At 42.6% G+C, this 23,646-nt stretch overlaps 2 protein-coding genes across 2 annotated transcripts in view; one reads left to right on the forward strand and one right to left on the reverse strand.

The window, feature by feature from the left end:
- The window catches only part of LOC308311573 (neuronal membrane glycoprotein M6-b-like), a 48,814-nt gene extending 27,348 nt beyond the window's left edge, over positions 1–21,466 (forward strand). Inside the window, exons 2-7 of the mRNA XM_080758310.1 lie at positions 5,038–5,224; positions 6,002–6,161; positions 8,793–8,964; positions 15,692–15,765; positions 16,092–16,157; positions 17,012–21,466. Of these exons, the coding sequence (XP_080614436.1) occupies positions 5,038–5,224; positions 6,002–6,161; positions 8,793–8,964; positions 15,692–15,765; positions 16,092–16,157; positions 17,012–17,164 (812 nt within the window). The 3' untranslated portion in view covers positions 17,165–21,466. The remainder of the gene's footprint in view (positions 1–5,037; positions 5,225–6,001; positions 6,162–8,792; positions 8,965–15,691; positions 15,766–16,091; positions 16,158–17,011) is intronic.
- LOC308311589 (small ribosomal subunit protein eS21-like) lies at positions 57–308 on the reverse strand (the record flags this gene model as incomplete). Its single annotated transcript, XM_080758339.1, has 1 exon — positions 57–308. One exon carries the CDS (start codon positions 306–308, stop codon positions 57–59), a length of 252 nt encoding a protein of 83 aa, XP_080614465.1.
- Positions 21,467–23,646: the final 2,180 nt, after the last annotated feature.

Below are 23,646 nucleotides of genomic sequence, written 5' to 3' on the forward strand. Positions count from 1 at the left end.
GAAACGGCGTCATGTCTTAATGGGTTATTTTACAAACATTGCAGCAACCGCACATCTCAGATGTCCTTTGAAACAATGTTGTCACGCTGGGCCAGTCGGAGGAGGGACTCGTCGGCCTCGCCCATTCTACGGATGTCGCCACAGATGGCGTAGGTATGGTACTGGCCGTTGACGCGACCGGTCACCTTGTCGACCTCGGCGATGTTGATCTGGATAGAGGCATGGTCCTTGGCTGCGATGATCCTGTTGCTGGCGGAGCATTTACGTGGGACGTACAGGTCCACAGCGTCACCAGCGTCGTTGTGCATGTTTAAAGATGTGACTTGTCGATCTCCCACAGAATAAATTCATGACAAATAACAGATGGGAAAGCTGCCGTGCACTCGTTGTTATAGTACTTGAAGACTACGATGTCAGTATGATGGCGTCATAATAATGACTTCAGGGTTCTCCATATATGGGCAATGAAAGGCATTATCATAGTACGAGTAGGAAGGCCAACCTATGATGCCAGTACTGTTATTGAATCATATTAATGACATCAGGGATCTCCATATATGGAATTAGAGGAGCACACAGTACAGTGCTTATTTTTGGATATATTTTTTATTGATACAATGACAATGAGACATGAAGGGTGAGAGAGAAAGGGGGATGGGATATGGCACGCCATAAAGCAACTCGCTTCATGGTACTGTATGGTGATGTAATCTCAGCTTCATATCACGGGAGCTTTACAGTATGTAGGAGTTCAGCACCCGAAACAGCCCTGTGTGTGTGTGTGTGTGTGTGTGTGTGTGTGTGTGTGTGTGCGTGCGCAGTGGTGGAAAAAGTACTCAAATGTTTTACTTAAGTTTAAGTATCAATACTGCAATGTACAAGAACTTGTAGATCTGCTATTTTCAAATTTATATGACGTGGTTAATGTATGTTTCCTGATCAAAATCAAAATCTACAAAGTAACTAGTAAAGAAAGTTTTAAAATTATTGTAGTGGAGTAAAAGTACAATAATTGCCTCTGAGATGTAGTGGAGTAGAAGTAATGTAGAGCGTGGGTGCGTGCGTGCGGATTGGCCGACACAGCCCCAGAGGCACACGACTTAACTTAACTGGAGGGAAATCGCTTAACCTCATCGCCTGTCACAATCAATTGATTAGGTTTTGTGCTTGCCGCGTGCGGTCACAAAGAGGTCCCAGCGCCTGCCTGCATGGATTCTCATGTGGCTGGACGGAAGGGACTTAACTCACGAGATCCGTACTGTGATACAGATATACAAAATGACAGCCAAATGATAGCCACTACTGACCTGTCCGTTGTTCAAACTCTGTGTAGACTCTGTAGAGACCAGAGTACTGCAACGGGTCGGGTGAAAACGGGTGGGAAAATATACTTTTATAAGTTAACGGGTGCGGGGACGGGCGGAACACAACGAAACACGGGCGGGTAACATTTTAATCAGAGCACACTGCAGGATGTTATAAACAGCAGCTGGGTGCTTCTCAACAGGTGAGACAAGTTAAGTCTGTCACATGCCCAAGGAATCGCCAGTGATGTCACATCACTGCCAATTCCTTCATAATGGCGTTCTGTTTCTGCTGCTGTGTCACTTCCGTGTTGCATAGCAGTGATCGTAGCATTTCACGGGGCGGCTCACCGTAACCGACCCGCACCCCTGGGCGTGTTCCTGGGGACCCCCGGGGACCCCCACACGAGCTGAGCACAGAATGTGTACCACATTTGTGATGATTCGATTGGCTGAGTTCGCCAATTGTGATTGGCCGGAATGACTGATGTTTTATGATGATGTATGATGATAAGAGTGCCCCCCTCACTTCAAACAAGTGTGATTTTTCAGGGCCTCCTATGCCCAGCTTTGTCTGTTTGAGTGAACACAAACACGACGAATTGAATGGCTGATCACTGCATAGCGATGATTTGATTGGTTGAGCAACGTACATATTGAGCAGAAAGGTGATTGGCGCCAAAAGTGATTGGCCGGAATGACATTTGTGATTATTTGATTGGATGAGCACGGAATGTGATCTATGGTGATGTATGATCTTTCTTTTTTTTGAGTGGTGTAACCACTCCTACAACCAGCAATGTCCGTGTACACCTATGTATGTATGTATGTATGTGCTGACACTGTTGCCTGCTAATGAGAGAGAGAGAGAGAGAGAGAGAGGAGGGGGGGCGGGGGGGAGAGGGGAGTTGCACCACTCGGTTCACACGGGTGTGATTTTTTTGTTAATGTCAATGTTTTTCAAAACATTTCGAAATGTTCATCTACGGCTGCAGACAGAGGCTATGGCTGTGTGGGGGTCCTTCGCATGGAGAGGTTTGGGACCCCCTGCCCTAATGGATTTGTTTCTTCTTTCTTAACCCAAGCAAGTTCAGTGTCAGACCTGATGGCTGAATTGCAGGCCTTTCCACACAAGGAGAAATGTCACTATGGATTTGCCCTCGCCCCTATACTCCTGAAAACAGAACAGGGTGTATATACGATGCTAAAACAAAACAAAATCTCAACGTGAAACGATGAGGCTTCAGAGAGGTTGCCAATTGGAACAGGTTGTCATGGAAACAGCAAAGTGGCACATGCAAGATGGTTGCTTTTTTTTCTTCCTAGGCTTACTTCCTGAAGACCTATTTTTAATGCACTGTTATATAAGATATGACTCCTGCGCTCAACGTAATGCGCTCGTGTGTTCCCTTTTATAGTAGTAGTGGTACATATATTGCTTGTGAGCGTACTGGGAATCTGGAATCATCGCGAGCCCTACTGGTGTTAACTGCTGTCCAATGTGTCTATCTAAGCTAAACCGCAATGCTCTTCGTGTGATTTTGCATTCAATGGCCACGATAATGGGCAAATTTGATCGGTCATCATCATCCTCATCTTCAGAAATGAATAGATTCATTACATGTGATGTAATTAATGATAACGTTTTTTTTGTATCATACCTTTTACATTTTCAATGAATTGTCTAGAAAACTGCAAATCTCTCTCATGTATTAAGTCATTGCGAACGCAATGAGCACTTACTATGAGACCTAGCAGATCATGTCTGTCTGTGCGTGCGTGCGTGTCCCCCCCCTTTGTGCCCATATATGGAGCTGAGTGATTTGTTTGTGATTGATGCAACACACTCCATATTTGGACGTATAGCTGCTTTGGGGACTCCTTATATGGTTATGGCTGAGTCATGGTGACACGAGACTTAAAAAAATTATAACTTAAAAATAAATCTTAAAAGAACCCAAATATGTACGAGCTGCGTTCGCTTCCCGCGTTTGCGCGTCTTACTGGTGTTTATAATGTGTTCTATATACAGGGACCAAAGCTGAACACGAGGCAGGGCAGCATAAACTAAACAGGATTTAGCCAGTGATGCGCACTGAAAATAGCCAATCTACATGCTCATCATAACACGTGAGCTTGTAGATCCGCTATTTTTGGTGCAGATACCTGTGTGCAATTAGGTTTAAATGATGAAGCATTAGCAATCTCATGTAATTGCGAGGAAACTTTTCAGTATCTGCCTGCTAGGATGTGACACTGGCAACTAAGCACTGGGTCCCTCGCTCCCCGGGTGCCCTAGAAAACCACTAACAGATCATTTATTTACGATAATATCATGACTTATTCATGCTATCTGGTACACAGAGTGTGGAGATTTCTTTTTTTAATTAAAACCGTGAAAGTGTCTGTGTCATTTATAGTTTTTTAACCACTATTTCATACTTTGGATATTCAAAAGAATAGCAAAGATATATACAAGCTCCTAAGCGTGATAATGTGTGCGAGAAGTTTTACATGTGATGTTCAGGCAGCGTTCTGCTGCTGGGCTCTAGCTGGATCTGCACTGATGCATGCTAACGAAGCACTAACGCAACACAGCTGGGCTGGCAGGGAGACGTTTGTGCACCTCGCTTGTAGCCTGAAAGTACAAATGCAACCTACATGACTCCATCACCCCATGTCTACTACTAGTACAGTATGTGCATTTACACCATTGACTCAAAGTATTGTCACCACTTAGAACCTCTATACGAGTGGTTCTCAAAGTGGGTCCTTATTGGGGAGATGGGGGGGGGGGGGGGGGGTTCCAAGGGGTACTCCTCAGCAATATTTGTTAATACAGCAATGATTCTAAAAACGGTATTATCCATTTATACAGAGAATTTCCCACGTTCGATTCCTGTCCCTGGCAATGTGATTGAGGACGGTGTCCCTCAGCAAGACACGTAAACCCCTAACTGCTTCCCTGCCCCCTCCCCACGCTTCTCTGTGGGCAGCACTCAGCTGGCAGGGGCAGAAGATTTCTTTAGTTTTTTTTTAAGGCTGAATTTCCCCCGCTGGGTGAAATTGGTCTAATATAGCATTAATTTCACTTGAGGGCTGGTTGCAGTGCACTACACACAAACACACACACACAGCGTTTGTAACAAGGATTGCAATCGGTGTCATCAGCAGCAGTCTGCGTTGTTGAGCCCCAGACAGTGCTTTTATCGTGACAAGACTATCTCGTTCTCTATGTTTCTCTTTGTTCTGCCTACTGTACCATCCCACGTACGACGTAGAACACAAAAGAAGACCACCCGACAAGATCAGTGGTGGAAAAAAGTACTCACTTGTTTTACTTATGTAAAAGTATCAATACTGCAATATAGAAATACTCGATTAGGAAACGCGGAGAGGTCCGTCGGTCACGTTGTCCGACTATTACTAACCCTAATCCTAAATCTAACTCTAACCCTAACCTCAGTCTAAACCAGCCACGTAAGTCCCATAACCTCATCTCAGTCTTAACCGGCCACGTAAGTCAGTTTCACGTTGTTTTCGCTTCGGCAGCAGTAATTTCACTTCCGTGTTAAACCAAAGTCGCAGCCAGTATGCATGCAGTACTGCAGTAGGCTCCAGGTCGAGCCTGGTGACTAGATTGCATTCCAGTGATACCGGTGATTATTGGTTGATAACATTCGAACATTCGTCCCTGACTAACACGGTCTCTCCTCCACTCTGCCCCCTGCAGGATGCTTCGAGTGCTGCATCAAGTGTCTGGGCGGCGTGCCCTACGCCTCGCTGGTGGCCACCATCCTGTGCTTCCTGGGCGTGGCTCTGTTCTGTGGGTGTGGCCACGTGGCACTGACCGGCACCTTCACCATGCTGGAGAACCACTTCTCCAAGGAGCCCAGTGACAACATCACGCTCGGCACCGTGTAAGTGTGCGTGCGTGTGTGCGTGCATGTGTGTGTAGGGCTGTCACAATTACACATTTACGTTTATGATTAACAGTGTCATTGTGTCTTTGGCGTTGAACATAACAGGAGGCGTGGTCAATGCTGTTTGGCTTAAGTCTCTGCCTGGGCCAGACTCCATATTTGGGCATGCCTAACAAATATATTTGGGCATGCCTAAATACGGGTTTGTCCCACTGACTTCTTCTGACATCATTCTGACATCTGCATAGACTCCATATTCACTCCATAAAAGGGGATACCGCTGACCTCAATATATGGGCATAAAAGGGGATACCGCTGACATTACTTTACAGTTCGCCCCACAGACTTCAAATTCGACACGCGTTCCACACCACCACAGGGTGTGCAGTGCCCAGTGTCGAGTCAGTCGGACCCATGGTTGTCCAGAACCGCCCCCAAAAGGCCTCTGCCCGGGCTCTGGACCGGGCCCCTGCCCAGTGCCCATGCATGCCTGACACAGAACTCCATATATAGGAATAATGGTAGACAGAGAGACAGATACAGAAATATCATGTTCTGACATCACAATGTTTGACAAAGAACTCCAGAACTTTTTATGGGCACTTTATGGGCATAAATAGTGTGTGTGTGTGTGTGTGTGTGTGTGTGTGTGTGTGTGTGTGTGTGTGTGTGTGTGTGTGTGTGTGTGTGTGTGTGTGTGTGTGTGTGTCTGTGTGTGTGTGTGTGTGTGTGTGTGTGTGTGTGTGTGTGTGTGCGTGTGCGGTGTGTGTCCAGGATTCAGATCTTTCAGTACATCATCTACGGCATTGCGTCCTTCTTCTTCGTGTACGCCATCATCCTGCTGGCGGAGGGCTTCTACACGACCAGCGCCATCAAGAAGGAACTGCAGAGCGACTTCAAGACCACGGCCTGCGGACGCTGCATCACTGCCTTTGTATGTTTTAACGCCGCCATGTCCTATACGGCTGTCACGATTGCACATTTAAGTTGACGATTCATTCTCACACAGATAATTGCGATTAAGGATTCAATTGTGTTTTTTTGCATTGGAACATTGGAACGTTACAATTTGCGTTTCTGTTCGCCTTTTAGCCAATCACAAATTGCACAGGGGCAGATATGACAAATAACTGAAATATACAAATATACAAATCATTGACACATAAAAACAAAAATACAAAATAGCCTAAATAGTTGATCTACAAGCACATGACGTGTTGTAAGCTTGTAGATCAACATGCTATTTTTCAACATAAAACGATAACGATAATTGTGATTATCTCAAATAATTGCGATTGAGCGATTATGAAATCAAAGTGACAGGCCTAGCTGTGTCCAGACGAGAGCTTTATGGAACAAACACTGAGGTGACAAATGGAGTTTACAAAGGAAAAACTAACTAAGCGGTGTAACTATACTTTTATTGTGATAGTTACTGCACTGTACTCTGTACTGTACGGTACGGTACAGTTTTATTGTTAGTTATACTTTTATTGTGATAGTTGTGGTGCTCAGTGTGAGTGTCCCTTTGGGCTGCTCAACAGTGCAGTGCCACTTTAGGTCACCTAAAGTGGCACTCACATTGCAGCTGTACATACGCCAAACGGACAGACATACGGACATAGGGACACAGTGGCCAAAAAAACGATGCTCTCGGGTTCTGCAGTAGTAAAGTACCTAGTGCCCACCACTGGGCGGAGTGTAGGGGCTCAAGATAGAGGTCTTCGGGTAAGCCCGAGATCCGAAAATACCAGGGGTCCGATGAGTACATGACTACAACCTGAGTGGACCTGGCAATTGGCTGTCCCAGCTGTCAATCACCCCCCTTTTTTCCTCCTCAGGCCAATGGGAGCCTGCATGGCGTGCGTTAGAGACCTGCGGATGGAGTTTTTTGTCACACGCAACCACAAATTCATTATCCGCCCGTTATCCAACCGCATTAATTATATCATCCTATTTATATTAACTGCACCATCCGCCAACCGCGAGCAGTGCAGGGAAGCACATGGGATTCTATACTGTACGCCGATATTTTGTGCCTTTTAAAAGCTATAATAAGCCTATAGATAGATAAAGTAAGTAGCCTTGCCGAGCCATGAGGCCCATAGGGCAGGAGCCTATCTCCTGTAGCATGTGGCAGCTTGATGTACAAGTACACCCTCTGGACATGACGCTGTCGCTAGTATGTCGCATTGTCGCAGGGTATACCCCCAATCCAACCCTTGATGCTGAGTGTCAAGCAGGGAGGCACTGGGTCCCAGTCTTTGGTATGATCCGGCCGGGGATTGAACCCTGACCCCCCAGTCTTAGGGTGGACACTCTAACCACAAGGCCATTGAGCTGGTTAGATAGATAGATAGATATTAACTAATAATATATTTTATTCACCCAAATCCACCCGCAACTGTGGTTACCTGTGGCAACCGCGGCTAATTCGGCCATCCACAGGTCTCTAGCGTGCGTGCCTTGGTTACGTGACTTTAGTCAGGAAGTAGGCGCCATTTACAAAACGACAACAAAAGACGTGATGGAAGTAATATCATAGGCTATATATTGTTGATATTAACGTTAACCTACCGCTTTGGTTAATGGTTCAAATTTGTTAAAACAATAGAGTTGTCATAGCGTGTTGAACTTTATGCTCGGCAGTGCAAAGCCTGATGGAAACTACAAGCTGAAGATAATGATAAACAACTGGTGTAACATAAAGTAACGGTGGTTTAACAATGACTAAGAAGAAAGATTACACACACTACACATCTTTTTATTTAAAAACTGTCCACAGTCTGCAATGATTGACTGGTCTGAGATTAACGTGACGCTTTAGGTAAGAAAGAATTTAATAATGTGTGTGCGCATGCATACACGCACGCACGCACACAATGCACAGAAGAATCCTTGAGGGTAACTGTGGCACAGTTTGTCCTTTCTATCCTGATTACTGTAATTGCTACAGATGTCCAATAACATTAGCTTACTTATGGACTGTGCGTGCGTGCATGGGTGTGTGACTTTGTGTGTGTGCGTGCGCATGTGGCATTGGATAATTCTCACGGGTGTTGATTGAAATAATTTGGACGTATCTGACCGTGTCAAATTTGACCATGAAATTCACAGATGATGAAGAAGAATGAATCACCTCTGTTAAAATGAACCCTCTCCTCTGCTGCTCACATTCTTTCTCTGGACTCCTCTTTCCTCATTCCCTACCTCCCTCCCTGTCTCTCTCTCTCTGTCTCTCTCTCTGTCTCTCTCTCTGTCTCTCTCTCTCTCTGTATCTCTCTCTGTATATCTCTCTCTCTCTATATCTCTCTCTCTCTCTCTCTCTGTATCAAATTCAAAGAAGCTTTATTGGCATGAGAAAACATACGTTTACATTGCCAAAGCAAAAGTGGAACAAAGCACTCAAGATAGAACAATGTATGGTACAAATAAATGTTGAATATAAATAGGAATTAAATAAAGGTGTAAACAGAGCTGTGTTACATTAACACTTTGCTTGTGAAACTATAAAATCTCTCTGTATCTGTATCTCTCTCTCTCTCTCTCTCTCTCTCTCTCACAGTTCATGGGTCTGACCTACATACTGACCCTGGCGTTCCTGGCCATCTTCGGGTTCACGGCGATCCCTGTCTTCCTGTTCTTCAACATGTGGACCACGTGCGCCGCCATGAAGTCCCCCGCCGCCACCAACCTCACCACCACCGACTCCGTCTGTGTGGACGTCAGGCAGTACGGTCAGTATGGCGCTTTAATACCAGCCGTCCACACCATAACGTAACCCAAAGAACATGAAGCCATTTTCAATGATCAGGGGACACCAAATATGTCCGTACAGGCGTACACAGACAAGTGTGTCCGTGGCAAAGACTTGGCCTTCTCCGTGGCAAATGTTAGATTTTATTCTTTAGACGCCATTATAATGTTCGTATTTCGATCATAAGACACAGTTTCTGAATGTCCGTCTCCAGGTTTTCTTCAGAATATGTATTCAGAATTATGATCGTGGTCAATGCTGTTTGGCTTAAGTCTCTGCCTGGGCCCGAATATATTTGATTTGCAAGGACCCTCTTAACTCTGAGAGTGTACAAATGGAACCAAATAGACCCCGTAAACGTATAAGGGTTCATTTGGTTCCATTTGAACACTCTCAGAATTACAGACCTGTTATGGTCATTCAGGGCTAGCGTTTTATGAGTTTCCGGTAATATTATTGTCCGTGACAAAAAATATATATTTTGACAAAAATGTCCACCACAAGCCAACATGCTGACCCCTGCCAATGATCCTACTGCATGTGTAATCCTGTCTCCTGAGTGTTCATTTCAGAACTGAGTGAAAGGATAGCCCTTTAAAGTACCATCTCATTTTCGAGTGGGGGCTACCGTTCTATAGACATGAATACAGTACAACAAAATCATAATTACATTCACTGCAAATACACAAATATACATGGCTTGCTCAGCCTCTCCCATCCACAACCCCAGCCCTCGACTGTTAGAATAGATGAATCACGTGTAGTCTTTTTTTCTGTTGTTAAAATAACTTAAGTTGTTTCTGTTGGCTCCCACTTTTGTCATGCGGTTTGAGTGCAAGTTCATTTCAAAGCACGAAGCAGGTTGTTTTAAGAGTAGAAAATGAGGAAGTCCTGAAGCGGTGGAAAAGAAGTGATAGATCGATCTCAGAGAAAGAGCGCATTTATTATTCCAGTCAGCTGGAGCTTTGTATGTGAATGACCCGCTGCACCGTGTATGATTAATGTCTGTTACTGTGACATCGGGGATTTGAAGCATATACTGTACCACCCCCTCAAACCGAGACGGAATGTTTGTTTTTAGTTCAATGTTTGTTTTAAAAACGCCATTGACAATGGAGGGAAAATGTACGCCATCTTGTCCCTAACACAAACATTAAATGCCATTAACAATAAAGAGAATTTAATGTTTGTGGCACCGTTTGTTTTACATCACCATTACATCACCTAATCAACATGAGTTAGACTTTAATATATTAGCGCCTCTCACTTCACACGGGTGTGATTTTTGGTCAGGCGACAACCTGACCAAATTACCAACCTGAAAATGTAGACGACATGTTCGCCACCTGTTCGCCACCTAGTCGACTCTAATAGAACAGTTGCGATATTGAGGTGGCAGAAAACAACTTCCGTCCCCTTTCATTGTTTTAATTTCAAGGACCCCCACCCCATAACTCTGAGAGTGTACAAATTAGTCAATTTTTTTCCATTTGTATACACACCTGTACGGGGCCATTTGGAACCCACAAGGACACTTTGAGACCCACTGGTGTAGCTGGAGTGTTTTTCCAGAGAGTCAACACACACAATAGCAGCACCCTGACTCTGTTTGACCAGAATGGAACAGAGCCTTCATTAGTATCACCGGTAACACCTGTGAAGGAAGTAGGGAAGGGGCACCAAGTTCTTTCCAAAATGGCGTGTGTGCATAGAGCCCATTCTCAGTGGAAGAGAAGGGAGACGAGGCCACCTCCAACCACTGAAGATGTACTAGTTCTGTTGTATTAACAAATACTCGACTACCATAAAATGTGCTTTTTTCATTAAAGTGAGTTTCGTATCAGCTTTAAAAAAAATACGTAACAATTTGGATTGTACAGTAACGTTTTCTTGCTCACACACAATAGAGACGGTGTGTATAACTGGTATGTTCCTATACCAACTTCAACTTCAATGTTATTGTCACATCACACGTTTACGGGTGTAAAAAGGACTGGGTGCAATTTAACACGTCCCGATGTGTTTTGTGTGTCTTGAGAGCCTGCGCCCAAAGGGTGCTGAAAAGTCACTGCTAGTCTATGTAAAATGCTCAACAAACTAGAAAACATGCTGAAAACACTTGCCTTTTCATCCATAATGTATAGACAATATAATACAAAGGATGCCATGTGGCTACTGAAGGTAGCTTATACACGTTGCCCTTATTTCCCAAGAATAGGGGAAAACATTTACTAAACTACTGCAAAAAATAATAATTTATATATATATATATATATATATATATATATATCACCCATTCTTGAGATAAGGGACAAAACCTTTTTCAAACTGGATTTTTTTTTTTTTTAAGATACATTCAAATCAAATAGATGTATTTGTAGACACAGGTCTCAACTACCAATCTTGAGAAGGAACAGGTTTTTCGCATAACATTTCTTTCTAAAATGGGACATTTATGCACTTAATACCTGATTCATGTCAACTCCGTCAGACACACTAAAATCCCTTTTAATTGAATTTTATCATTTCAACAATAATATAAAGTCCTCAGTTATCTTATAATGGCTTTCAGTAATCAAGTTAAGTAATACAAATCTTTTAATATTATTTTGTTCCAATATCACACTATTATGAAATATCCAATTTCTCAAAACCGTCATTTCAACCTTTATTTTCAATATTATAACATGAAAACCATGTAAAAAAAAAAGAAAATCATCATTACGTATCATTTCAGTTGGTGTTTCAATACATAAGCACAAAAGATTTGACAGCTAATTTTCTATTTCTTTGGAAATTAACAAAAACATCACGGGACGAACGTCTGACGGAGTTGACGAACATCTGACGGAGTTGACAAGTTTAACTGATTTAGGTTCTAGACCACCTAGGATCTTGATTCTGGTGACTAATCCCACATTTTCAAGGATGAGGAATACAGTGGTACTATTTAGATTTGCCCTGTGAACATGGCAGCCATTTTTCAAAATGGCCGCCAACTTTCTGTTATTTCCCAATAACTCAAGTTCTACACCACCTAGGATCTTGATTCTGGTGACTAATCATACATTTTCAAGGATGTGGGATACATTGGTACTATTTAGATTTATCCTGTGACCATGGATGGTAGACATTTTCAAAAATGGTGGACCTGCTATTATTTTACCAATTTACTCAGGGAATATTATCAGAATAATATAAAATCTGTGAATACATTTCTTACCAAGAATTTTCTTCACCAATGTTTGTAAAGGTGTCTACTAACATATCCCACATTGGTTTCTATTTGACCACCCTAGGGGCATGTTTGACAGCTGCTGAAAGTTGGGTACCATCAACAACCAATATAAGGCTAAATGTTCTAAATTTCATTATGCTTTAAGTAGCATGTGGCATGTCAAACTAGGGGCTTTTCATGATTCTGGATCCATTCCAAGCATTAGTTTTGCACAAAAAACACTACGTTGGCTAAAAACGGCCATAGCCATCATCACAGATGTGATGAGGTCAGCACATGTCGGCACCTTTGGGCAAGTGGCTATGGCCAAACTAGGGGGTCTATGGCCAAACTAGGGGTCAAACTCCTTGGGCTAAATTCGGTGAGGTGAACAGTGAGCAGTGAACAGTGAGGGAAAGACTGAAGACAGAAGATTTGGCTTCAGGACCATCAGGCAGGATGTGCAGACACTGAAGGCATCAGTGTCTTTCTCTGTGTCCCCAGCATGTCAACCAAAGCAATGTTACCAAATCAAAGGAGCCTTCACCTCATGTCACCTGGGGCTGGGTGAGCAATCGTATCCTGTATCTAAACTCACAACTAAATACAGACACTTGGCCAGACTGCCGTTTGAAAGGGTCAAACCCCTCATCCTGATTGGGGAAGACCACCCCACCTAATCACACCAACCGAAGAAGTGAGGTTGGGGCCTCCAGGTGGGCCAGCAGCCATCTGCACAAGACTGGGCTGGACCCTGCAGGAAAGCAATCTCCAGCCAAGACAATGTAAGTTGACTATAACAGAGCCCCAGAACACAGAGCTCAGGAGAAGGATGGAGAAACACTGGCAGGAGGCCACCAAGATACAATGCCCCAGAGACCCAGAGTGTGCCACCACTGGCAGTAAGGAGATCAACTGCTGCAGCAAAGATGTCATGAAAGGCAAGTCTCCACCAAAAAAAACCCTGAACCTAATCGGGGTGTCAAGAGACCAAAGTTTCTCCCCCACAGTTCCCTGCAGTGGCCAGTGAAGTCAAACTGTGCATCTGTACCTGAAAGGGGCAAGTCAAAGGCCAGAAAGCCCACCTCCTTTTAATGTCCTGTCAGTAGAAACTCAACCTGCACCTGAAATAAGCCCTTACCTCTCCCAGAGAAAGTTCATCCTTGAAAATGTAATGATTAGTCGCCAGAATCAAGATCCTTGGTGGTCTAAAACTTGAGTTATTGGTAAAATAACAGCAGGTTGGTGGTCATTTTGAAAAACAATGGCTGCCATGGTCACAGGACAAATCTAAATAGTACCACTGTATTTCTCATCTTTTAAAATGTATGATTAGTCGCCAAAATCAAGATCCTAGGTGGTCTAAAACTTGAGTTATTGTAAAATAACAGCAGGTGGCGGCCATTTTGAAAAAAGAAAAGGCTGCTATGGTCACAGGACAAATCTAAATATTACCAATGTACCCCACATCCTTGAAAATGTATGATTAGTCACCAGAATCAAGATCCTAGGTGGTGTAGAACTTGAGTTATTGTAAAATAACAGCAGGTGGCGGCCATTTTGAAAAATGGCTGCCATGGTCACAGGGAAAGTCTAAATTGTACCACTGTATCCCTCATCCTTGAAAATGAGGTCTTAGTCACCAGAATCAAGATCCTAGGTGGTGTAGAACTTGAGTTATTGTAAAATAACATCAGGTGGCGGCTCTTTTGTAATATGGCTGCCATGGTCACCACGAGACAAATCTGTGATGGCCCCATAGCCAAAAATGTTCCTTAAGGCATGCTCTAACTGTGTGCCAAATTAGAATACTGCCCATTATTCAAAAACAATAATTTTATTGTTTTAGGAACACTTTTGTCAACTCCGTCAGATACACGTCAACTCCGTCAGACACAAAATCTGACGGAGTTGACGTCTGACGGAGTTGACAAAATGGCATTTGTTTTCATCTTAACCCTCTTTAGTACAATGTAGCCATTTTGTTTTTGCTTAATTTTGTTAGCTAAACCTAACCCCTAAACTAAAATAATAAACATTATTTTGGAATTCTTAACAATTATCATCATTATCATTATCATAATAATGTCCTGACGGAGTTGACATGTAAAAGCTGTGACCACATTGTTATCAACATTGTTTGTTTAAAATATCAAACAATTGAATGCTTGTCAGACCAGGTACTCCACTGTTGCAACAAATATAAATGGGACTTGGAAAAGGAGTCTTCAGGCTAAATCTGTCGACAATATTTTCTGATTAATTTAAGACTTTTAAAAAAACCTGACGGAGTTGACGGAGACGTGGGACGAACATTTGATATGAGATATTTAATAGAAAATATAAATTAAAATTAACTGTGTATATTATTTGCTATGTTGTTGACAATCTACTTTAATTTAGTATGTATATTTATGTGATTGTGACAGTATTAGACACTTTTTTGGCAGTTTGAAATTGTGGCCACTTGCTGGGGACAGGCTAAATACAGGCCTTTTTGGGTACAGGGCCTGCTTTTAACTAATTCAGATGGAATATGAAAACAATTATAATGAAATTAAGGGCATAATAATACACAACTGTATTACACTTAACTTTGCAAGTGCTTTTATTTTTATGAATTAATTTATTTTTTACATAAAATAAGGCTCTTATGTGTGGGACATGTTTTTTCCACTTTTGTCCCTCATCTCAAGAATGAGTGATATATATGCGTGCGTGCATGTAATTGTGTATGTATCTTTTTATTCTTTTTCCAATGATCCCACCCAGCACCACCTGACCTACATTTGGTCTACTTCTATATTTCTAATAACTTGATTGGACGCTGTGGTAGGATGACAATCTGGTATGCAGTTCTCATATACAGTATAGCTCTCCTGTGATTGCATATTATGTGCAGATCTGTACAGTGACCTACTGTACTGTAGCATGACCCACATTCATTCAGGGGGGACAGCTGGCCTGTTCATAGAATGCACATTGCATATGTTGTTGTTGGCGTTCGCACTACGCAGCACTGCATAAATTATTAACCCCAATTATCGCATTGAAACCAGCATTGAAACTACTCGAAAGCTACTGTAAATTCCCTGATCTATGGTAACGGATTCAAGTGTTATCAACCCATATCAACCAGTAGGTAACTTATCAAGCTCATGCAATGGAGCCAGTATGCTCTACTGGAGCGGAGACGTTGTGTTGTTGACGTGGCGTTGGTCGCGTTGTCCGACTACTAACCCTATATTATACTAACTCTAACCCTACCCTCAGTCTTAACCGGCCACGTAAATAAACATAAAGAAATGTTGTTGTATAGCACAGTTTCACGATGTTTTCGCTTTGGCGGCGGCAGTAATTTCACTTTCCTAGCAGCCTGTATGGCTACAGTAGACCATTGAGGTTACTGGTGACTATGGGTTGATAACATCGAAGCGGGTGTCTTTCTTTGGTTGTGCTTCTAATATTATTGCCTCTTTTTGTCGTTCAGGTGTGATTCCGTGGAACGCCTCACCAGGAATGGCCTGTGGTAACACACTGACAGACATCTGTAACACCAGCGAGGTGAGTCACCCATAGTACAACAATGCTCTATTCATCTCTGTTATGGCTCTGCTTACCTGTCTATTCTTCTCCTCTCCTCTCCTCTCCTCTCCTCTCCTCTCCTCTCCTCTCCTCTCCTCTCCTCTCCTCTCCTCTCCTCTCCTCCCTCCCCTTCCCCCTCCCCTCCCCTCCCCTCCCCTCCTCTCCTCTCCTCTCCTCTCCTCTCCTCTCCTCTCCTCTCCTCCAAACACAAACATCAGTCAAACTTGTGTCGTTTTCGAACACGACATCAGAGCACTTTACGTGGTGCTCCTTGCTAACTGAAAATCTCCCATGGTCCTTTGCAGTTCTACTTGTCCTATCACCTGTACATCGTTGCGTTCGCCGGTGCCGGAGCCACCGTCATTGCGTTGGTGAGTAGGCTCCTCGCCATGACAAGCTCCCCATAATGACTCCCAAATATGCACGTTGCCATGGCGCACGTATCGGTCGCCATAGCAACCCTGCCGCCTCTCACAGTTGTGTGTGCATCTCTCCCACCCAGAGGGATGCAAATGTGCCCTATATAGCCTGCAGCGTATACAGTGCACACACACACACACACACACACACACACACACACACACACACACAAGGATATACAGGCTGACACACATCATGATGGCACTTAGCACCGTGTCAACATTATTTTGTACGCTGGCTTTTTAGTAGGACACAGTGTGATGACTCGTTAATTTGACAGCAAACTCTGATTTAGTCTTAGTATTTTGAATAACCATTTATTTTTAGTTCTACTTCAGTCACCTGAAATTGTTTAGTCTTAGTCGACTAAATATCAAAATCTTAGTCTCTCTCTCGCTCTCTCTCTCTCTCAATTCAATTTCAATTTCAAAAGGCTTTATTGGCATGATAAATATGTTTTACATTGCCAAAGCGTACATACAACAAAACAAAAGTCAACAAACGTCCCAACAATAATGAACAACAAGCAATACAGTAACAATGAAAATAAATTAACAAACCTAAACATAACAGCAACTTAATGACCCTGTTCAGACAAATATACCTGTCTCTTCTGTCCACTGGCTGTCCCTCAGTTGATGACAACTCCACACATATTTTGCTGCCAAAACTGTGCATTTGGACTGTTCTCCCGGAACATATTGGAGTGATGAGTTATTAATGGTGGATTCAAATTCTGTATATTTTTCTTTAAATTTAGGGAAGAATGATTCTCTGATGTCTTTATATTTGTCGCATTGTCCAGATCCACTACCTGATGATCCTGGGGGCCAACTGGGGCTACCTGAAGAGCGCCGTGGGCACGCACGAGTACCAGGACATCAAGACCAAAGACGACCAGGACCTGGAGGCCGAGGCTCGCTCCAAGGACGGCCAGAACTCCTCCTCTTACTCATAAGGACGGGGGCGGTCCTTATGTTCGCTAACCCCTCCTCCCATCTCCACCCCGCCCCCCATAGGGCATAGCAGTGGGCGGGTTTTTTCTGGTTCCACTGCGAGAGTCGGCCATTAATTTCTTCCCATACACAAATATTTATATCAATTATTTTAAGCCAAGAATCAAGCCATCCAGGATTCTGGTGAAATCATCACCATTAAACCTTTGATTCGGTGAATAAAAAAAACAAAAACACTAAACAAAGTGTATTTAGTAAATGTAGTATATCATATATTAACTATTCAAATAATATGGGTTTCACAGAGTCAAAGGTGTTATGGTCATGATTTACCAGGATCCTGGATGGCTTTATTCTAGGCTTAAATGAATTTATGTAAATATTTCTCTATGATCTCTATATCATCTCTATGGGAAAAATGAATGGCCCATTTCGCAGTGGAACCAGAAAGCCACTGCCACAGCTATGTCCTATTCACACACCCCTCTGTCTCTCCCTCCATTTCTCGCCCCCACCTCCTCCCTGTCCATGATACCTACCACCCACCTCTCCGCTTCTCCCCACCAGCAACTGGCAACCCCCGTCTCTGAATTAAACAAAACCAACTCGGTCATGTTTGATAATAGTCACGCAAGCCGATTCTTTGTCCCTCCGGCCCGTTCTCCACTGTGGGTTGATTAGTGGTCCATGATGAGTTCAGTGCGTGGCTGGTTATGTTCATCTACCGGACATACAGCCCCTTTGGTTGGTATAATCTGCCATTGTTTAGAAGGTTCAAATATCTATTCAATAAAACAGTTGGTGGGTAAAATCGTCAAAAATAGTAAACAGGGTGGATCCGGTTTGAGTGTTGGTTGGGGGTGGGGTGTTGTGTGTGTGTGTGGGGGGGGACGGACGACATCGGGGGTGCTTCAGCGGGCCCCCCCCAAAAAATTGCGAGACGCTTCAGAACCGTCAGAGTTCCCTGTCGGCGTCGGGTTGAGCTCGGTGTTTTGATCGGTGAGTAGTAGATCGCGTCGACTAGCTTCTCTCGGGCCGCGGCTAGTGAACGTGACCCCATAGGCTGTGACGGCCGTTCAGACAGAACCAGTGGTTCCCAAACTTTTCAGGTCGAGACTCAAAAGAGAGATTCAACGTTTGCTATACACTCGTTAAAATAGCAGATCTACAAGCTCACAACGCGGCGCGAATATTGTGTTCTAATTTATGGAATTTCTTTCTTCATGAAATTACTGAAAGAAAAGAGTCTTAGAATTTTGTTTTCTAATGTTTGCTTTTTTAGGAATGTTTTTGAAAATGTTTTGAAATAATAATAATTAAAAACAAAATGAAGGAAACAAATAAATAAAGGGACCCAAAAGAATCTGTCCACGACCCACAAATGGGTCCCGACCCAGTGTTTGGGAACCAGTGTCCTAAACAGCCTAGAAACCACTCTGTCACTGCCTGCTTCCACCTCAACCTTTCAGGCAGCAACTAACTTCCTCTGCTTTAGTTTGGTGTTTTATATACGTATATATATGAATATGAATATATTGTGAGAATGTGTATGAATGTTTTTTTTTTTTTTTTTTTTTAATACACTTTAAAAAGTATGCCAGGTAACTATTATTCTTATTCTTATGATCTTCTCTGGTTTTCTTTATTCCCTTCATACTTTTTCCTAGAACTTTTTCTCTTCATATTCTTTTGACTGGTACTTTTTTATTGGTGATGCTTGATATGTTGTTGCACTATTTACAAAAAAAAGGAAGTTCCGTGGGAGAAAAAAAAGCCCTCATCCCTTACAAAGCACTCAAGGACCCCCCACCCCCCTCTCATACGAGTAACTAAAGACGGGAACTCCGATTGAGTACCAACTTGGAGATGATCACACAGTGTGTGATCCGTATTTTTCCGAATCTGAAAACACGTAAACGGTCGCATTTGATGCCAGAGTTGTAGTAGTGCATGTCACAGAGAGTTGTTTTTTTCTTCAAAAACCTCTCCAGCAGCTCTGTAAACACCTGCTCAGGATCACAGATCCGTTTTCTTTGGTGCATTATATCTGGTTACTCATCGCAGGCTTAAAACTGAATCATTACCTCACTCGGTACTGACCCACAGTTAGGCCTTAAGGGTACATTCAGCCACACATGCATGGCTCAGTTCATTTCCATTCCGTGTGAGCAAAGGTGATGGAGCAAGTTCACGTTCACTTGCATCTCGTCAAAATTCAACTTTGTTGAACTTTGACAAGAATTCCGCCTCGGCGGGCGTCGGCCACTCCACTGCATTTGTGCATGTTGTGCGACCGTACCCGGAAGACGCATTTACACAGGAACTGAAAATGTGACTATTAACTCCTCGTGACACAGACCTGACCCTCTCAAGGTATTCCAGTCGGTTTCTGAACCCATTTATTCACTGTTCAGGAAGCCTATGGGAAGATCAGATCTGTGCCACTGAAGGGATAAACCTCACAGCCTGTTATCTCAGTACAAACTCTGTCTGTCTGTACCCTTAGCTTGTGGCTCCCTTTTGGACTTGGGTGACACCCCAGATTTTATATATATCGCAATGCTGTCCCACCAAAGTATCGCAATATTATGATCATGTCTTTTTTGTGTGGGGGTTGGGGGGGGTCTGTGATACTGTGAAAAATATTGCATAATATGGTAGAAAATATTGCGATATGCGACCAAGCCTAACCGCACCATCAACAGTGAACCGTTGATCAATCAGTTTGTGGAATAAAACGGACCCGAGGATTACTCATTCTATCACTTTATACAGCCACACCCTTTTTGTAAATTGGGTTCACTTGTAAATATCTGAACCAGACCTATGAGGATCTCGAACACCTCTCCACATGGGGGTAATTCTCTTTATTATTCTCCACAGATATGTAAATGTACCGTTTGGGATATGTGTTTAGCATTCAACCACTAAGGTATGACAATGATAGAATTGAGGTGCTTGTGATGTATACATTTTAAAATGTGAAGGAAATTGATTTTTAAACATTTTGGTTTTAGGCAGCTGGGTATTTTTTTTCCTCTTGTGATTCTGTAAGAAATAACTTTTATGGAAATTGTTTGTGCTTCTTTTACGACGGCCAGCCAAATGAGTGACTCCAATGTTGATGATGTCACGTTTTTCTTTTCTTTTTATTATTATTATGCCTATCACATGAGCCACAGAGACTGTTTTGGATGTTTACACTAATATAAATAATAAAAAAAAACAAGTCAGGAATTTTCATACGTTGATTTTATAATTAGATATCATTTAATATTCAAAAACTATAACGTATATCAGTCATCGGCTGGTTAGCTTAACCCCTCTGAAACAACCATGGAGGGATAGTTTTTAAACTCTCGTGAGATGAGCATGTCGATATCGTCCACGTGTTCAACTGTGTATTATTCCAAGTGGGGGATGGAAAAAGGAATATATTGCCATGTGTGTTATTTTTGTTTGATATATGTGCATTAGCCCGCCCCAGGAATCACTATTAAGAGGTAAAAACAAACACATTCAGTGTCCTATTAAGGACTAATTCATACTTTGATGGGACGATCGTCTCACTCCGAAGACGAGAGGTTCTCGCACGAGTGCGGAATCACGTTCGTGTTTGAGTAAATGTTCAAGCCTCCCCCTATAGTACTACGCGATAAAGTACAGTTTTAGACTGCGATGGAGGGGGCGCTGTCTCAAGCAAACATGAGCCACGAGACACCACCGAGCACACTAAAGCGTGCGAGTTGCTGTGTCTAACGTTACTGAGTTTGCTTAGCCGACTCAGCCCCGTTCGAGTTGCAACCCGATATGGACAGAATAGCAAATCATGTTGTGGAGACTGGCGAGAGCGTTTGCCCCGACTGCCACTCAAAGTGGCTACTGGCCAATCACAGCGCATCCTTGCACAAACGCGAAGGCAATTCCGCACTCGCTTCCACGACGTATAAATGTGACTTTAAGGCGATGCGTGGCAGGTTATGTTGTCGTTTCCTCGTTCTTGCATGAAGGAGACATGACTGTCTTTTTGCAGTTTTTTCAGGTGATGTGTAGTCAATTGTACTGACAACTAATATGGTAGGCAGTGTTTGCCCCCCCACCCCTTCTCCCTGCCCGTACCCCTGCCTCTTTTTCAAAACAGGAACACTTCCGTTGTGCTTTGATGGCATTGTAGAACCCCCCACCCCGTAGGTGTTTTCATCATTGTTTTATTTTTTAAGTTGGCAAAATAGTTCTATGACTCCTATATAGTGATGATTTTTGTATCCTTCTCTAGTAAAAACTGATATTTTTTATTCTCGTGACATGGCTGGCTCCTGACTCTTTCTTGAGTGTGTTCTTGTGTTCAGTCGGTACAACATAATCTGGGGGCTTCATATTAATGAATAGAACGTTGTTTTAAGTTAACCAATGTTACATTTTACAATCTGCTGTGGTTGGAGCCTTGGAGGTGGTCTCCCTAGAAATCTAGACCCAATTGGTTTAGTCTCACACCCATTGCATCAAGGCAAAAATGCAGTTGGTGTAACTGAAAAGCCTTGTTGTACCAAATAATTAAACTTGCTTAATAAAGGTGAAATTGTAAATAGAACACCCTATCAATTGTTGTGGCATGATCTTACACAATAACCATAATACAGCCACATACTACATACAGTACTACACAATATGCTATTTTCAGCCTACTATTTAGTACCGGTTTCACTTCAAAAAGTAATTTGCTAAACTAAATGAAATTTCAGACGGGGTCTTATGCTGGCCCTATTGACAATAAATGATCAGAAATGAGTGACTCATGCATGCGAGATAATAATCCAAACAAAAGTGATCTATAAATTAAATACATTTATGTGAAGAATATGGTAGGCTATAGTAAAACATCTTGGAGCAAAGAAAAGCGAATAAAAAAAACATAAAAAATGTAATTGAATACCTGATCAATTGATGATAACAATGCATTGGGCCCATATGGATTCATCTTATGAATGTGAGTGTCAATATTTTATTGTATGCAGACATTTATCATGGGCAAAAGTCTATTAAATCTGGTGGTGCAACACTTTTTTCGGCCACAAGGTGGTAATCTTGAGCTTAATAAAAAAGGATAAAAAAGAATGCCTGCAGTCATGTATAAGCTGTCCTCTGGACTTCAGCCATATTGTCTTTATTCCTGGGGTGTCGCTACATTATATACATTTCGGCTATTTTCAAAAATAAATGTATAGATTTGAAATTACATTCTGCAGATCTGCACCATTGAGTACTTTTACTTTTCGTACTTTAACTAAGTAAGGAAAGGAAAGGTATTTTAGGCATGTGTGCAACATGACAACAACTGTTTTTATTAAAGTATTGCACAGTGACAACTATATAGTCTCTGTAATGTTTATGTTGTACTTTTAGTAATAGTCTAAGTCTATTACTAAAAACTAGCACATGTAGAGTAGAAGAGCCGCCATTGGACTGGCCCCATGAAGTGAACGGAGTAACTCTTTCGTATTTCAATGGCTCTGACTCCCAACAGTGTTTACACATAGAGCCATTGAATGACGTCCACTCAGAGTTTGCAGCGCTGTTCAGGTACAGTAAACAAAACAGTTGTATCTATCTATTCTTCACGTGTTGTAATTTTGTAAACAAAAACATGTGTAGATATCCTTATTAGCCTATGACGTACACGTCCTGGGAGGGATTACGAATTCCTACACGTCTGAGTGATTACATTCACGTGCGTTATTTGGACAAGCAACGGACGGAATTAACTATAAACAACAACCTCCGATAGTCACCGACACAGTCAACTCTCAATTATTTTCCAGGACATATGTCTGAATAAAACATAACGTTCACGTGAAGGTAAGAGAGCATTACAATAGTTGTATAAATAATAATTATAAGGCCATGCTTTTACTAAAACGTCACAAATATGTATATGTTGTGCACCGCGCGCTGACTAGCCTTTGATGTGGAACGTGCATGCAGGAGGATTCTAAAAACGACTTATAAATCCTAAAGCCTTGTTTACTTTACTTACTTACGCCTATTACCCCTTCTGGGGTTTAGGCCGTCGACCTAAGCCTTGTTTATACTACTGATATGCAAACTCACAGCACATCTCATTCAAGACACCGAACTTGCAGATCTGCCATTTTTGCCATCCAAATGCATTATATTATATGGTTAAATGGGCCCTAAGAGATGAAGAAAAAGTGCCCTTCTGGGCACAGGTCTCCACCAGGAGGATAGGAGAGTGTGTGATGTTTGGCAAAATGTTTAGGAGTAATTTAAACATGTTTGTTTGTTTGTGTGTGTGTGTGTGTTTGTGTGTGAGTGAGACGCAACTTGGCCTGTTGTAGCGCCACCATGAGGCTGATTTGAAAACTGTCAAGTGGCATTTCTTCCTCAGCCTATAGTGGGAAGTCATGCACGGCTATCCGTGGATATGCTCCTGAGGAGGAGGATTCTAAAAACGACTTATAAATCC

Source organism: Protomyctophum bolini (assembly GCF_963924005.1).
Source record: "Protomyctophum bolini genome assembly, chromosome: 24".
Classification (NCBI taxonomy): domain Eukaryota; kingdom Metazoa; phylum Chordata; class Actinopteri; order Myctophiformes; family Myctophidae; genus Protomyctophum; species Protomyctophum bolini.